This window comes from Staurois parvus, unplaced genomic scaffold, assembly GCF_062004578.1.
Source record: "Staurois parvus isolate SC_StPar_1 unplaced genomic scaffold, SC_StPar_1.0 ptg000694l, whole genome shotgun sequence".
In the NCBI taxonomy this organism is placed as follows: Eukaryota; Metazoa; Chordata; class Amphibia; order Anura; family Ranidae; genus Staurois; species Staurois parvus.
In genome coordinates, this window is record NW_028318490.1 from 4,272,501 (window position 1) to 4,290,282 (window position 17,782).

A 17,782-nucleotide genomic window follows, 5' to 3' on the forward strand; every position below is an offset into this window, starting at 1 on the left:
ACACAACCCTCCAGTGAAATGAGTAGAAAATGCATAAAAAAATGCACCCATGGTGTGTTTTTTTGAGTCGCATGTCCAAGTTTCACAGGTGCATGTTGGGAGGCAGGAATGCAGAAAATGCTCCAAAAATGCATTGAAAATGCATCAAAAACACAATATGTATTTTTAAGTGCACTAGTGTGAAAGGGCCGCCCTTACCCTAAAAAAGCAATCCACCTGTTGTACCATGGTGTTCAGTGTTTTCATATTTTCATATTTCTATCTACAGGAGATATCAGTGTTAAGCGCAGTGTTTGACTGTCCACCTGGGTGTCAGTGACTCCTCCACCGACAAAAAGAGCCGCATTGCTTGTCTGCCTTCATGTGCATCTCTCTGTGAGTGTCAGCCATGCTATGTACTTTGTCTTTCATGTGACTGTAATTGCCCGTCATATAAACTGTACAGGCCTCAGCCCAGGAACTGTGCTCGGTGAACTGAGTAATGAGAGAGTGTCTGGGGGATGGGACAGGTCAAAGGTTAAACTGACCAGCCAACAACTTTCTACACCAGCTTCCTGTACTGCACCTTTTTGCTATTCTTACACTGAGCCCTTGACTTCAGCCCAAAGATATAGCAGAACCGAGTAGCTTCCCTAAGGACCAGTTCACACTACATGTGTTGCTTTTTTTCTGCATCAAAATGCACAGAAAATAGGTTATATGGTTGTCCATCAGTTCACATCAGTGCTTGAAGTTCCAGTACGTTCCAGTTGCAGAAAAAAAAATTAAACAGGCTGCGTTTTTTTCTGCACAGATCTGAACTGGAACGTGGTAAAACGCATAAATAACGCACTGAAACACACCAAAAATGCACTGGAACACACATGTCCCTATTTAAATTGAAGAAAAAGAAAGGGCAAAGACTGAACTGAAATGCATTAAAAAACGCACTGGAACGTGTCAAAAAAGCATCAAAAACACACCCGGAATGCTCCAAAAACACGCATGCAAAAACGCATCCGGAACGCGTTTCTGTAGTGTGAACCGGCCCCAAAGATCCTCACCTGTTTGCATCTCACCTTTTCCTGAACCATCCTTGTGCTACCACGCTAAAGCTGGCCATACACACATCAATTTTTTTTGCTGTAAAAACACCTGAAAGTGCCTTCATCTGATTGTATGCAGCACTGTCCAGCTGACAGATTTCTTCCTAGTGTCTTATTTATTTCAGGCACTTGTATAGCGCCGTCAATTTACACAACACTTTACATGTATATTGTACATTCACATCAGTCCCTAACTCTCAAGGGGTGTACAATCTAAGGACCCTAACTTACATTCATACATACATATATTAGGGCCAATTTAGGCAGGATCCAGTTCACCTACCAGTATGTCTTTGGAGTGTGGGAGGAAACCGGAGTACCCAGAGGAAACCCATGCAGGCACAGGGAGAACATGCAAACTCCAGGCAGGTGGTGCCGTGGGTGGGGTTCGAACCAACGACCCTAGTACTGCCAGGTGGAAGTGCTAACCATTTAGCCACTGTGTCTTCAGTTTTTCAGTCGAAGGATGTCGGGTGGTTGCGCCACCCATGGAGCAGATTCTGACCGTTTTTTTTTTCTTCCAGAAACTTGGATGAAATTTGCCCCATGCATGCATGGCCAGCTTAATAGAACCACATAGACAGTTAGGCCTCATTCACATTGGTGTTGGCTAACCTTATTTGCATTTATGTCATTTCTATATGTCTCGTGCTTACTTGTCTCAAGATACCAGTGTCCAGATGCATTTGGAGCTCATTACTAAATAGATCTGGAAGCATATAATGCTTTTTTATGGCTGAAGCACACTAGACAACAGTGTTTAGATGCATTTAGTGTAGCTGCGTTTACATAAACAAGTAATTTGTGTGTTTAGTCTGTTTTCATAACATTAAACACATGTAAACACAAGTAGGTTAACCACTTGCCCTCCAGAGGATGTACTCCTCTTCCTGACCAGGCCATTGTTTGCGATACGGCACTGCGATACTTTACCTGAATTGCGTGGTCATGCAGCACTGCACCCAAATTAATTTATGTCCTCTTTTCCTACAAATAGAGTTTTCTTTTGGTGGTATTTGATCGCTTGTGCATTTTTTATTTTTTTTGCACCATAAAAAAAAAAAAGACCGACAATTTGGAGGAAAAAAACAATACTTTTGACCTTTTGCTATAAAACATATCCAGTATAAAAAATTTAAAAATCAAATTTCGTCATAAATTTAGGCCAAAATGTATTCTGCTACACGTCTTTGCTAAAAAAAAATCCCAATACTTGTATATTAATTGGTTTACATACATAAAAGTTATAGCATTTTCAAATGGCGGTACATATACAGGAATTTTTTTTTCTTTTACTAGTAATGGTAGCGATCAGTGACTTATAGCGGGACTGCGGTGGGCATTCTGACACTTGGGGGGGGCACTGACTTGGCGTCACTGACATCCTCAGTGACACCAATACAGTGATCAGTGCTAATAAAAAGCAGTAAGTCGTTAACATCTGGGGTGATCAAAGGGTTAAATGTGTGCTGTGCTGTGTGTTTCACTGCAAGCACACTGCTTTTTATGGGCAGTAAGTAGTTAACATCTGGGGTGATCAATGGGTTAACTGTGTGCTTCACTGCAAACACACTGCTTTTTATGGGCAGTAAGTAGTTAACATCTGGGGTGATCAAAGGGTTAACTGTGTGCTGTGCTGTGTGCAGAGCCATAGAAAGCAGTGTGCAGGAGCTGACAGGGGAGAGATCTGTGTTGTTTACATACAGGTCTCTCTGCTGTTGGAGATCGTCAGGTGCCAGTGGGGAATCACCTGCCGGGACCCGGTGATTGACAGCCGAGGCCGCGAATGGTGGCTCAGGTAGGGTGCACGCACGATCGATCAACTTGGTACAATCAGCCTGCCCATATATGGTTCGAATCTCAACAGTCCCTGCTGAACTGGAGATTCAAACTGTCTATGGGTGGCTTAAGATCAGTATATCACTGTCTTGTCCTGACAAGAAAGGCTACCCCCCACAGGAGAATACAATGGCTCAACGTGAGGGATTCCCCTGTCAACTCTGTCTGTGTTGATGGGGGGAATCAAGCAAATTTCTTGAGAAGAAATTTGCTCCGTATATGGCCTGCTTAACACCTGTCATTTGTTCTTTCCTTACACAATAAGAACAAGTAAAGTGGCTCCAACACTTTTTGGTTCTTGTAGACATTGTTCTGTTGCTACAACTGTGCTCCTGTGTTGTTCTTTATACCCCGAGGTTATTGCTAAACCAGTCTAACGTAACCATATAGGTTTAAACAGTGCAAAGGTGACTAACTTCATTCCCTTGCAGTTCATACTAGTCTTCCTTACTGTTCTGGTTCTATGTCAATGCTTCCTTATGTTTAGGATTTCACGATAGTTTTTTCTTTCTTAAAGTAGAAGGAAAGGCATCACAATAACTTACCTGGTAAACATTGCTCTCCCTCTGCTCTCCCCCTCTGCTCTCCCCCTTTCTGCTCTCCCCCTTTCTGCTTACATTTTTCAATAAATCTCTTTCTGAATATTTGTATTTTTAGTTTTTCTCTGTGGTCATATGACTGCAGAGCTCCAGCGCTCTCCAGGCCCATCTCCTTTTTTCTCTGCAGATTGTGGCCTGAACTCTTCTCTTGGCCTGGCAGCCCGTCAACAGCAGTGGGAGCTATGGACACCAGCGGGATGTCAGCATGGATATAGGGAATTCTGCACGGTTGTTGACCGCCCACAGTGAACATATCAGCTGATGCTTTGCAGTCAGGGGATCGCAAAGGAAAAAAAAAAAAAGACAAGTATTTAGAAAGCAATTTATTGGAATATGCAAGCAGAGGGAAAGCAAAATTTAACAAGTAAGTAAGGCTGCCTTCACGCCGATGGCTGTTTGCATATAGTGTATTCCGGCAGCAAGAATCAGAGGATTTTTGTCGCTGGGATTACAGGTGGATGCAAACAGCTGTGGTTGCTCATCAAAGAAATTACAGGCTGAAAGGAGGCATGCATGTATTCGCACAATAGTAGTTACCTGCAGGTGGGGATGAATGTCTGGCCACGGATGAATCTGTGTGCAGCCAACACTCGTGGTAGCGCATGTACACAAGAGATGAAAATCGTATATTATATGACTGAAAAGGAAATTATTTGTTTAAGATGCGCCACAGCACTTTAGCAAACCTGGGATTGATTTACTAAAACCGAAAGCTTATTCATATAAGCATTGACGAAACATAACCTGGAAGCTGATGGATTTCTTTGCAGTGCTGCACCAGATTTTGCACGCTATGGTTTTAGTAAATCAACCCCTATATGTCATTCAGTTAAGATTTAGATCTAATTAACAGGCTTACTGGGATGACTTGAAGAACAATAGAAGGGCTGAGATACTTACCTGGAGAAAAAGCTGCTCTGAACCCCCTCCAGTCATTGCTACGTGTCTATGAAAAATAGAGGAGTTACCGCTCAGGTGAACAATCCACATTAAACCAAGACTGGTGCAGATTCTGGCTCGCCAACACATGTAATGGAATGAGGAAGAAGGGTTAGCCACACGCCAGAGGATTGATGAAATGTAACAGATAATTTATTGATCCATTGAATAACTTTATTGATCCATCGGATACAAAGAGCACCAGGACATGTACAAAGCTGTTAACGCGTTTCACGCGATCACATACTTATTTATAACACAATTATATTGCTATAAATAAGCACATGATCGCCTGAAACGCGTTAACAGCTTTGTACATGTCCTGGTGCTCTTTGTATTCGATGGATCAATAAATTATCTGTTACTTTTCATCAATCCTCCGGTGTGCGGCTAACCCTTCTTCCTCATTCCATTGCTATGTGTCTGAAGGCCTGTGCACCTTGAGGCCTAGGCCTGCGCATATGATTCCTTCTTAATGGAAAAATGGCAGTCTGAACTCTGTTCCTCTTTGAGCAGATCACATGACCATTTCAGAAACATTGCCAGCACTGGAGGTAAATTACAGCAGACTTTTTCCATAAAAAGTAGGTATCGGATCCTTTCTATTGCAGTTTTTGTGCATCACAGTAAGATTAGTATGGCTTTAGGTTACCATTTGAGTTTAGGTTCACTCTTATGGATGATGAATGATCAAGTTCTTGGATAGTTGTATTTTCCTTCTCTGTTGGATGAAGTTTCCGTAAAGAAATATATACCACTCTAGTGTATCTCTGCTTAATCACAGAACCTCTGGAATGCTTGATAATTTTCCATGCTTCTAATTCCATAGTCATATGGGTAAATAATCTTATGAGATAACTGTATATTTACTGAATACGATTAAAAAAAGTGTGGCTGAAAGTGGCCTCTGTGCCTTTTCCACCTATTGGCACAGACCTGTTGTGTATAATTGTAAATCCATGAAGTGTATTCCTTTCACACACCATACTGGAATGAACCATATGGTAAAAAATGTGCTGCATCGACATCTGACTGGTCACAGTGTATAACATGAATAATATATGTCATCAGCACACAGACAAGTTTGTTTCATGGTGCAAAGCTCTTTTTATTGTATGGTCTCATAGACAGTGTTTCAGGACCGCGCAGGGACTGTTCTTATCATGTCATGCCTTTAGATTGTAAGTCCTTGCGAGTCTACTAAATCTGGCCATTGATAGGTTGAATCATGGACGGTTCACCAGGGACCAGCTCAATGCATCAATTGACTTCAGTACAACCAGCCTGTCGGATTTGTGATCACTGCCGGTGGCTATAGGCGCTAGCAGTGATTGTTGTGTTCTGCCGGCAGAACACAATAGTGCTGCGTGAGCAGTGGAAGGAAAAAAAAATTGCATAATCTATGGGCTGTTTATCCCTCCCAGATTGAATTGTTTTGTGACTGTACTGTCTCCTCTTATTTTGTAAAGCATTGTGCAAACTGTTGATGCTATATTAATCCTGTATGATAACAATCTTACCACCTGCCTGATGAAGGGTCCCCATGCGTGGTCCTGAAACATTCTTTCCATATGATCATGCAGTAAAGCAGATCTTTGTACTATGAAACAAGCTTTTGTTGGTGTGCTGACAACATATAGGGGGGTTATGTACTAAACTGCATGGTGCAGCTCTGCATAGAAACCATTCAGCTTTTGGGTTTTATTGTCAAAGCTTAACTGAACAAGCTGACGTTAGAGGCTGATTGGCTACCATGCAGGCGTGCACCAGTTTTAGTAAACTCCCCCCCCAATAGTCATTCTAGTTGTAGATCCAGTCTTTGCACTAATGTGAATGTCTAGAATTTTCCTCTTTCGTGTTTATTGTGCTAGGAGTTAGGTTGATTATGGGGCATATTTTATAGGAATAGAAGAAAGGAATAGTGTGTGCTTTGCAATGCAAGCACTTAGATGTCTGCTCTCCAACCTTTATTGGAAGAATCACATCTGCAATCATAACTAGTTTCTATAGGCAGTACAGATCCTTGCCTCTTATCACAGATCAGTGGCAGTATGAGGGTTAATCATTCACAGCTGAACAACAATAAAGCACACTGGTGGCATTGGAAAGTGGAGGTGTAGCCCATAGCAACCATTGCAGAATGTTGTAGCAGCCCATAAACTATTTTAAGCCATTTTTACTGCTGTTTGGGTTCCATTAGAAAGATTTTCCCTCACTTCCTGTCCTGATTAAAATGGCTTCAGTAGACAAGACATGAAGAGCAAATGTGCAAGAGGGACACCCTGGGTTGCTGTAGCAGAGTTAAAGGATAACTCCGCTTTTGTGGGGAAAAAAAAAGAATATAGCATATACCAGTGATCTCCAAACCATGGCCCTTTGCTTTCTTTTATCTGGCCCTTGGAGCATTATTCCTGCCACTGTCAGCAACAGTGGGGCATCGTTCCTGCCACTGACATCGACGATGGGGCACTATTCCTCCCACTGACACCAATGATGGAGCACTATTCTTTCCACTAACACCAATGATGACACACTATTCTTTTCACTAACACCAAAGGTGGCGCACTATTCTTTCCCCTGACACCAATGATGGCGCACTATTCTTTCCACTGACACCAATGATGGCGCACTATTCTTTCCACTGACACCAATGATGGCGCACAATTCTTTCCACTGACACCAATGATGGTGCACTATTCTTTCCACTGACACCAATGATGGTGCACTATTCTTTCCACTGACACCAATGATGGTGCACTATTCTTTCCACTGACACCAATGATGGTGCACTATTCTTTCCACTGACACCAATGATGGTGCACTATTCTTTCCACTGACACCAATGATGGTGCACTATTCTTTCCACTGACACCAATGATGGTGCACTATTCTTTCCACTGACACCAATGATGGTGCACTATTCTTTCCACTGACACCAATGATGGCGCACTATTTCTTCTACTGACACCAATGAAGGCACATTATTCCTCACATTGTCACCAATCACAGGACACTATTACTCCCCCTAATACCAATCAGGGGGCATTGTTTACTCCCACTGACACCTGGACATTTTCTACTCCCCGCAGTGTGGCCCCCTTTAAAGTTTGAAGGACAGTAAGCAAGGGGGAAAGGGGATGATAGCAGTTCTGGAGGAGGAGAGAAGGTTTTCAGAAGTTAAAATGTGTGTGCCACGAGTTTACAAACACTCCTATTGAAGTCTAAGCAGCAAATAAGCCTTGGTAATTAAAAAAAAAAAGTTCATGTACTTCTTTGAGTGTAGGGCATCGTAGGGTACCAGCAAATGTTGAACAGGCACAATAACATACAATGGTATTCTGGATGTTGGGTGTAGTCAGGCATAAGAAAATAACTACAGAGTGGTGTGAATAGGGGCTAACAGATCCCCAGGTGGTAGCAGAAATCTGACAGGGGCTCTAACACTTCCACAATCTATTTACAATAGGAAAAGAGTTTTGGTTAACCAAGACTTTAAGACTGTTAACAACTCTGTGTATGAGGTAGTGTTGCCCATTGCTTTGATTTTTATTCCACTAACTTTTATTAAATTTTTTTTTTTCCAGAACTCCTCTATATCATGTCTTCTCGTGACAGACGTCCCGACCTGTGTATTAAAGCAGAACCAGGGACCCCAGAGAGCATTGGCCGTAGAAGTCCTAGTGGTTCCAGTGACAGCAGCGGTCATGGACCTGATACACAAGGCCCTCGTTGTTGCCGAGGTGGAGACGATGAGCAGGATGATACTGCTGGGAGAGGCAAATATGTTCTAAATTCTATCCCCAAGAGGCTTTGTCTTGTGTGTGGTGATGTGGCCTCAGGATACCACTATGGCGTGGCTTCATGTGAAGCTTGCAAAGCTTTCTTCAAACGTACAATACAAGGTAAGACTTTCATTTCTCGAAATAAAAGTCAGGTGAAAATCCAGTTTTGTTAACAAAAGAACAGTTGGGCTCCTTTGACATGAAGAGTCTGATCAGGTCCGCCTGTCAGTTTTTCAGGCAGACCTGATCAGACCCTCCATTACCCCTATGAACAGGCAGGTGTAAACAGACTTGTCTGTTTACTCCTGCCTTCCTCCAATAGAATCCGGTCTGCTAAAAAAAAAATGGAAGGGGATCCGTCCGCCTCTGTCTAGGTGTAAATGGACAGCGGAGTCTGTTTACATCCGGCCGCCCACAGAGCAAGGTGGGTTCTGTCGGTACTTGCTCTGCATAAACTGAGCAGACAAGGTCCTGTCATTCGCCTTCTCTGCTCTGATTAGCAGGGGATCGGCAGACAGATCCGCCCCATGTGAAAAAGGCCTTATTACCCTTTAGGACAAGGATTTTGGCAAGCTTAATATTTTTTTTTTCTACAGATCTTTAGCTGCTTTGGTACTAGAGGTGATAGCATGACCTTTGCCAGCACAACGTAAACTACAAAATGTGGGAGCATCTGCCCTTATAACTACCTGATGTATATGTAAAGCCATTTTTTTTTTGTATCAGCTAGAGTTGGAAGGGATTAGAACCCCTATCAGGATTTTACTGCTATCTCTGCACCATTAAAGAGATTTAGCTTTATTTACTGTACAGAAACAGGGAATGAGGATAAAATCTGTGGTGGGTACAGAGAAAGCAATGTAAAGCTGTCTGTGCACCTGTCATAAATGTTTTTCTGTGTTTGAGCTGATTCAGATGGCTAATCTGGATAAATAGGCTGCTGCGTTCCGAGGCAACAATACACTATATGCTATGGGCACAGACAAACTAGCCAATTAGCTGCAGCCAGTTTGTGCACAGCTGGAAATGTCATTCCTGGATGCAAACCGTGTGCATCCATGACCAGTCAAAGTCCCTAATTGCATTGAACTCCTGGAATAAATGCGAAGAGGCTGCTCAATGATTTGCACAAGTGGCTGTGTTTCTGCTGTTTGCACATATTGTATGAACTGGTATGTTTCTCTTCTGGCAAAAAATCTGAGGCTGTTCAGTGTCTGTCAGTGGCCATTCCTGGCACCCCATTCTGTGTGAATACAGCCTCTTCCCCTTCCCCCACTGCCCCTCTTTTTTTTTTTCTGGAGAAACCTATTTGGCAGGGACGATAAGGGAAATCTCTAATAGAGACCCAAAAAGCAGTAAAATGAGACAGGGGTTCTGATCGCTTTCCACACTATCCAAAACAAAATTTGTCCTTGATAAACACAGTGCATCTCAGTGTGAGCAAGTAAGTCTCTAATGCCCCTACATGAATGGAACTTTGACAGATGTCAGATTTTTTTTCTTCAGCATCTGTCAGAACACCCTTTGTGTTTTGGGGCATAATATGTCTGTTTAAATGGACATCTGTCATCCTATTGCTTTGCTGAGTGTCAGTTGTAGCACATGTCAGAACACATAGGCTATTGAAATTTTGCTTGTCTGAATTAAGTCCTAAAGTGAACCTGTTCTTTACTATGCAGAACAGAGCAACAGATTCACTGAATTGCCACTCTCCCCAGTTGTACTTTGCTTGCCTTCATTTCCCTGCTGGTTCATATGACCACCACAAGTGTGGACTAATAGCCCATACTTTCAGATATGGGGAGCATGAGACTTGCTCCCCTTCCATCATCATGTCAGTGCTGGTTTTTAATAATTGGCTGAGGGGGACCCATCGCTATCACGAGAGCAGGAAGAGAGTCTTCAGCCCTGTGTAAGCATCTAAACACAACGTTCAGCTTCCACAGAGCTTTCTTCTTTCACTTGCAGTGGCTCAGTGGAATGGTGGGAGAGATAAAAGAATGGTCAGTGTGCAGGTCAGGAGGGTGGAGAATAAGGAAACGTGTTGCTTTGCCCTGCGTGGGCAAACTTTTGGTTTAGGTGAATATTTTATTTCACAACTTTTCCGCCATGGGATGACCTGAGAAGTGTTTAGCTGCGTCTCTCAAGAGTCTACCTGATCTACTGGAAGAACATAACGTTTGCAAGCGGAGTTTATTTTTATAAGGTTTCAAATGGCCACTATAAATAAAGCCCAATAATGAAATTGAAGAACAACAAATAAGAAGGCAATAAACTGCAGGCAATTACAGTTCTTCACCTCTTAAAATGACTATTTCTGTTAAAAAAGGCTTGTCAAAACTAAGCTTGCCCACAGTGGGGGAGATTTACTAAAACTGGAGCACTCAAAATCTGGAGCAGCTGTGCATGGGAGCCAATCAGCTACTAACTTTAGCTTGTTCCGTTAAGCTTTGGTTAAAAAAAAAAACCTGGAAGCTGATTGGTTTCTTTGCAGAGCTGCACCAGATTTTGCACTCTCCAGTTTTAGTAAATAACCCCCATTGCGGTGCAGTACTGTATCAGATTTATTTAATGGTATACTGATATTTCTTTGACATGTCTTTAATAGGAAATATTGAATACAGCTGTCCAGCCACTAATGAGTGTGAAATTACTAAGCGAAGGCGGAAGGCATGCCAGGCTTGTCGTTTTACCAAGTGCCTTCGTGTGGGCATGCTTAAGGAAGGTGAGTCTATTTATTTCAGGTACTTGTATAGCGCCGTCAATTTACGCAGCGATTTACATACATACACATATATATATTGCATTTCATTCACATCAGTCCCTAACCCTCAAGGGGCGTACAATCTAAGCTACCTAACTTATATTCATACATACACATACTAGGACCAATTTAGACAGGAGCCAATTAACCTACCTGTTGGAGGAAACCAGAGTACCTGGAGGAAACCTGCGCAGGGAGAACATGCAAACTCCAGGCAGGTGGTGCCGTGGCTGGGATTCAAACCAATGACCCTAGTACTGCCAGGTGGAAGTGCTAACCATTTAGCCACTGTGCTGCCCAAGAGTCTACTTTATAATTTTCCAGTTGGCCTCTGGGTTTACAGGAATTATTTTTTATTTTGGATGAAGAATAAGATATGGTTGGAATCCTATCAGGTTTTAGTTATTTTCTTTGTCCTTTTGATGAGATTTCTTTTTATTTCCTGTCCCAAAGACAACTGTAAGGCCTCATGTACAATGCTGCTCCTAAACGTGAGTTCAGGAGCTTTAGCTTTTTTTTTTTTTTTTTGACAAAGCCCCTGAACTCAACTCAACAAAAACCTATGTGTCCATGCACACATAGGCTTTTATCAGAGTTTAGCAGCAGCAGAGTGTAGGGGCAGTTTAGAATGGCGTTCAGGAGAAAAAACGTCATGTGAAACCTACTCCCAATCCCCTTCTAAATCCTATTAAATGTTAAAAAAAAATTTTCACCTTAATGCATTGCCAGCATTCAGGTAAACGTTTGCCACTTGCTGTGCCCTCCCAAATACTTGCCTGACTCCTGTACTGTATCGATCCAGTGCTGTGTCCGTTAGCAGCTCTTCTCACAGGAGGATCGGGCAGCAGCAGGAGACATTGACTCCTGCTTCTGTCAATCAAACAATCAAATCCTGGGGGGGGGGGCTGAGGCATGCTGTGTGTGTCTGAGGACACACACAACCCAGTTTGAGAGTGATCCCGCACGTCTGCCCTTGCAGCAAGCAGCTTGCAATGGGGGCAGACACAGAAGAAGAACAAATGTCGGTGAGGGACACAGCCTTTCATTACTATGGGCGGTTGTACACAGGAGCTGTGTCTCCCGGGTGCAGAGATACACCCACAATTTACGTTGTATGGCCTTAAGGTGCCAGAAGTTGCCCCCTTTGGGTCTCATGTACATGGGTGCATGAGACCCAATGTGGGCAACTTCTGGCACCTTTTGGGTTTTGTTAGCAGCATCACTTAAAATTGTAGTTCCTCTTCTCTCTATTGTAAATAATTGTATCCCTGTGAGAATTATAACTGTAATTGTAATACATTTTGCAACATTATTTTGCTACAAGCTTGCTCTTTAGGCTCCATGCACACTGGGCATTATAATAACGCTGTGTAAAGTCACATTTAAAAACGCATGTTTTTTAGCATTTAGCTGCGTTTGCATTTTTTAGTGTTTTTTTTTTTTACCAAAAAATTGATTTTTTTTGCTCCAAAAAAGTCCAAAAACGCTATTTTGCCGTGTTTTACTGCATTTTTCAGTGTTAGAGCATTTTTCCACCTAAAAAAACTCCTCTAGAAACCCACTAGTTTTTGGGTTTTTTTCCAGTCAAGAAATGCCCCTGCCAAAACAACACTTGATTAGAGCCTGTGTGTGTATGGACACATAGGATAACATGCCGTGGAGTTTACTGGCTGTAGAAAAAACCACCAAAAGCCAAAAACAGCAGCTGAAAAACCGTCCAGTGTGCATGAGGACTTAATATCCATTACTTTGGGTCTTTTCAATGGTTTTGTGTTCCTTGCTTGAGAACTGAATGCGGGGGTCTGTTTCTGGTATGATCACAGATGTTTTTTTATGTTCTGACATCAGAAAAGGATCTTGTACTTGTTAGATGAAATTTGGCCCCCACCACCAGCTGCTGTGTTACAGTTCGCTCTGCACAGAGATCAATACTGAGTATTTCAGGCCCGTACAATACCTTCCGAGCCGGTACTACACCACCACCACCACCAAGTGTTGAAATGCACTTACACAATCGGTTTCTAACTTCAGTTTGTTCAATTAAGCTTTGACAATAAAACCTGGAAGCTGATTGGTTTCTACGCAGAGTGCAGGAGATTTTGCAGCATGTAGTTTTAGTAAATAACTGCCATTGACACTCTCTCTTGCTCACACCCATGGTGGACTGTGGGATTTGTAGTGTGCATGGGCACAACTAATGTGCAGTACTTGTTTCAAATAAACGGAGGAGAGGGGAAAAAGGAGAGGTATAGGAGTCCACCAAGGAGCCACAGGGAGGCAGAAAAACGCAGTAAGACTACTTTCACACTGATCCATAGCAAAAACACGGCAAAAAAATGCAGATTTATTTATTATTACAGGTACTTTTATATAGCATTGTCAATGTACGCAGCACAAACAGGCTAACGTAGAGGTGCTTTTATAGGCAGGGAAAAAAAGCCAAACGCCTTTTTTAAGCCCAGAGTGCATGAGGCCTATTATGTCTACAATCCTATGTATATCCCACCCAGACTTTTCATTACTGTCCCTCAACCTGCCAATTCTGGCTCATAACAGCACAGTCAATATGAAAAAAAATTACGCACAAATATCTTACCAATAGTAGCATCATTTATTGTTCTGTAGCGAGCTACTCTGTCTCTATTCACCATAATATATTTTATTTATATTGTAGTAAATTCAGCAAACATCTGAAATAATTAGTATTAACCCCTCAGCGTTTTTTAGCTTAACACAAGGGTCTCCAAACTATGGCCCGCCAGGTGTTGAGGAACTGCAAGTCCCATGAGGCCCTGCAAGACTCCGACAGCCACAGGCAAGACTCCCAGAGGCAGAGGCATGATGGGACTTGTAGTACTTTAACAGATGGAGGGCCATAGTTTGGAGACTCCTGGCTTAACACATTGAGCACAATCAAATAAACATTCCTCAGCAAAGTATTTGTTAAAATTCTTACCTTATTTTTGCAGTTTACAACTTTCCTGCTCTCTCAGTGCTGCTTTCCCGAACCTCTATATTCGTAGGAAAGAGTTAACAGTGAACAGTGCAGTCTCCAGTCAGTCTATTAGCTTGGAGAGGGGAGAAGGAGGGAGGAGCAGGGGAGTGCCTTGCCAACCTAGGCTACAGGGCTGTGTGTTTCTATTTATACACAGTGTACAGAGACACGGCTCTAGTCCCTGTGTGCAAGGTTGGCTCCATAGGACACCACAGGAGAAAGGAGCCACCTTAAAACAGTAACCAGCTTAAAGCAGAACTACACTGTAACTACACCACAAACCAAAAACACAATTTAGTTCACTTAATATTTAAAGAAAACTCACTCATCTATTCATGATTCCATGCTTTATTTTGCTGGGAAAACACTTTGAAAAACACCCCCGTAGCATTGCAGGCCATGGCCATCTTGAGTAAGGGCAGATAATTCCTGTACTATTTACTTCCTGGAATCCATCTGCCCTCAGCGCAGGCATGCAGACAGGATGGTGTGCTTAACTAAGAACCCCCTCTCCCTTCCTCTCCTCTCCTGAAGACTCCTGGGATGTATGACATCATCTGCCTAGGCATGGAAACCAGGAAATAACTAAAGAAATGTAAAAAAATAAAAAGCTTAAAACAAGTAAATATGATATACTTTCCTATCTATTTACTAATGCTAGCAGCATAAGGACTCAAAATAATCAATGTTGATTGAGAGTGAAGTTCCGCTGTAAGCTGGAACATAGGCAAGGATTAAAAGATAAAAGAAGCTGCATACACAGTAAGTGAATAATTCAGCCGCTGAAAGTGTTTAAAAGCTGAGGGTTTATTATCACTTTAAATGTGGGCAGCAACAGTGTCGGGACTTGTGGCATAGAGAAATTGCTCTGGATTTACTTGTTGAGCTTTTGAATGTTGAATTATTTTGTAGTCACCATTTCAGCGAGATAAAATTTAAAAGGGAAACTTTGCAATAATTATTGGTATTAATCTACAGGGGTGCGATTAGACCGAGTCAGAGGTGGACGGCAGAAATACAAGCGACGACCAGAAGGAGAAATTCTACAGTATACTCCCGGGGGACAGTCCCAGCAAAGTACAACATCAGTAGTCAAAAAACAAGGTTCGATCATTTCTATAATATAAGTGTGATTTGGTGTTGGAAATTATTATTATTACACAGATATATAGTGCCAACAATTAAATACTTACTGTTTTGAACACCTACTGAGAAAAAAAATTAATCTATAGCCAGGTTTTTAATGTCAGTATATTGTTTGGCTGTAATATTTGGGGTCCTGGCTTCTTGTACTAGTTCAGGTTAGCATTGCCTGACAACTTCTCATGTTATAATATTTGTCAGTGTTTCTCAACATTGTCCTGTTGTTTAAGTTTCTTGTCATGACAGATTCTTTGTGAAGGATACATAAGTTATCCTAAATGTCAGGTTGGGGGTGGGGGGGGAGAGGGAGTTAAATGTTAGGCACCCTTTAGGTGTTAGGTGAAGCGTAAGGATTAAAGAACAAGTTCACCTTTGGAACATGTTCCACCCATTTTTAGATTGGAACATCTCACATGTTCCATCATCTGCAGCTTCTCCCCTCCGATCTTCCCCCTCCCTGTAACAGTGTGCATGGGATCCTCTCCCTGCATCTGCTGTCACTATTTGAAACCAGTGCCGACACGGTTACATCCTTCATTCATTCACAGTTTCCTGTGAAAAGATACACTACAAGTACTGTCATCCAATGCAGCTGACTGATTGTAGTTCACAATGAACTCCCCCTCCCTGTAACAGTGTGCATGGGATCCTCTCTCTGCATCTGCTGTCACTATTTGAAACCAGTGCCGACATGGCTGCATCCTTCATTCATTCACAGTTTCCTGTGAAAAGATACACTACAAGTACTGTCATCCATTGCAGCTGACTGATTGTAGTTCACAATGAACTACGAGGGCGCTGGTGTGCATCCTGGTAGTTCATTGATCTTCCTGGTCTCAGGTAACTGCCTGCCCATGCAAGGTACGGGCAGACAGCTACCTTGAGAGTCTGCAGGAGCCTGAGATTGCACCCACAATATGCTGATTTCAGGTGCAATACTCTGCAGGCCCCTTAGGAAAAAAATAATAAATGCAGGGCCATCTATTTAGAATGGTACCCCAATGCATAGTACAGTACATAAATCTTCCCAGATAATGGGGGAAATACTAACATTGACAATTTTTCACCTGAAGATATCCACTCTACTCTTCTTGAGATGACAAAAATAACATTTTGGATATTTTCAAAAACTGCTTTTTTTTAGTTTAGTTTGACAAGGAGAACTTTCCTGAGTTAAAACACTGATTGTTAACGTGTGGCCAGGCTACGGACATTCAAGGATTTATGTATTCTTAAGTGGTAAATAAGCTTTAAAACCAACCCCTTGTTTCCCTCCGTTGCTTCTGTCACTTTTGTGTAATACATCCTTACATTTCACAGCAGCAGTAGCACTGAACTTGTTGTCTAGGCCAGCTAAACTCATCCTGCTCCCCAGTGCCAGAGCTCCTGCTGTGTGTTCACATTCAGGATTAGAAAGCTGGAAAGTCATTAAGTCACTAATGAAAGGGGGAAGCTGGGTTAGCTGAACTGACGAAAGGACTGCTATGAACATTTGAGGATGAATTGCTCCACAGTGTTAGCTGCTACAGAGTTATTGAGGGCCTGTTTAAAAGCTAATTTAGTACTTAATAAGAATATGTAAAACATGAATCCTCATCACCTGGACACAAACTCTCTTCAAAGTGAAGGTAAAACAAACTTGTTTTAATTAAAAAGATTTACAATAAACTGACTTCTTTTTCATCAATTCCTTGCATTTTCTGATCTTTAGCTCCAGTCAACACTGTAGTCTCTCACCTCTTGGTAGCAGAGCCAGATAAACTGTTTGCAATGCCAGATCCAGCACTTCCTGATGGCTACCTGAAATCTATGAGCACTTTATGTGACCTCGCAGACCGAGAGATTGTCATCATTATCAGCTGGGCTAAGAACATCCCAGGTAAGCAAGTACTAATTTAAAATGGATTGGTGGCCATCTCAGACTAGTATTTCACACTTCTTATTTGATTATGAATTGTCCTTTTTGACCTGTAGAGCTCAAACGTTTTAAAGCAAACACAACTAGAATTATTTTGCCATCATTTTGAGGCTTTGTGTCAGTTCTGTAGTTGTTCCTGAAGCCAGGTATAACATGGAGCAGTGTGGTAGTTCAAACCAGATTCTGGGTCCATGTTTGTAGCCGGGGGTTTTGCATTAATGATTGGAAACTGGGTCTGTGCACCTAAATCATGAATTAGTCATGAATTCTGATTTGCAGTAACATTTAATAAGAGAAAGTTTAACTGCACTCAGAGTTACAAAAGGCCTTTACATATATCTACTTCCTTACAAATTCAAAAGCTCTAATCTTTGTGAAATGTGGTGGGAGACATGCAGAGCATCCAGTGAAACAAAGAATTCAGCTGCTTTTCATGAAGTGTATGTGAAGCCAAAAGCAGATTTAGAGTAGAAGATGGTAAAGACTCCAGTTTTCTGTTGTCTGAGATTTTCCTTCCCCTCCTGTCCCCACAGACAAATTAGGAAGTAAGCGTAAATCTCTCCAAATGAGGCGATATCCACTTTTAGACAGTTGACTTCAGAACAGGTATCCCCATTGGAAGATTCCCCTCACCTGTTCTGTGACAAATCAAAAATGTTGGATTTCGGTACAGGAGACAATAGAGAGAGAACATTTTCCCAGAAGACACACAGCAATA

General features: G+C 42.1%; 1 protein-coding gene across 4 annotated transcripts in view; it reads left to right on the forward strand.

Moving 5' to 3' along the window:
* ESRRA (estrogen related receptor alpha) overlaps positions 1-17,782 on the forward strand; it is a 32,729-nt gene that overhangs the window by 3,743 nt on the left and 11,204 nt on the right. Inside the window, exons 2-7 of one of the 4 annotated variants that reach the window (XM_089652834.1) lie at positions 269-375; positions 3,651-3,887; positions 8,047-8,364; positions 10,853-10,969; positions 14,982-15,107; positions 16,858-17,025. In XM_089652834.1, the coding sequence (XP_089508960.1) occupies positions 3,857-3,887; positions 8,047-8,364; positions 10,853-10,969; positions 14,982-15,107; positions 16,858-17,025 (760 nt within the window). In that variant the 5' untranslated portion in view covers positions 269-375; positions 3,651-3,856. The remainder of the gene's footprint in view (positions 1-268; positions 376-3,650; positions 3,888-8,046; positions 8,365-10,852; positions 10,970-14,981; positions 15,108-16,857; positions 17,026-17,782) is intronic. The other 3 variants (XM_089652836.1, XM_089652835.1, XM_089652837.1) reach the window with 3 other exon arrangements.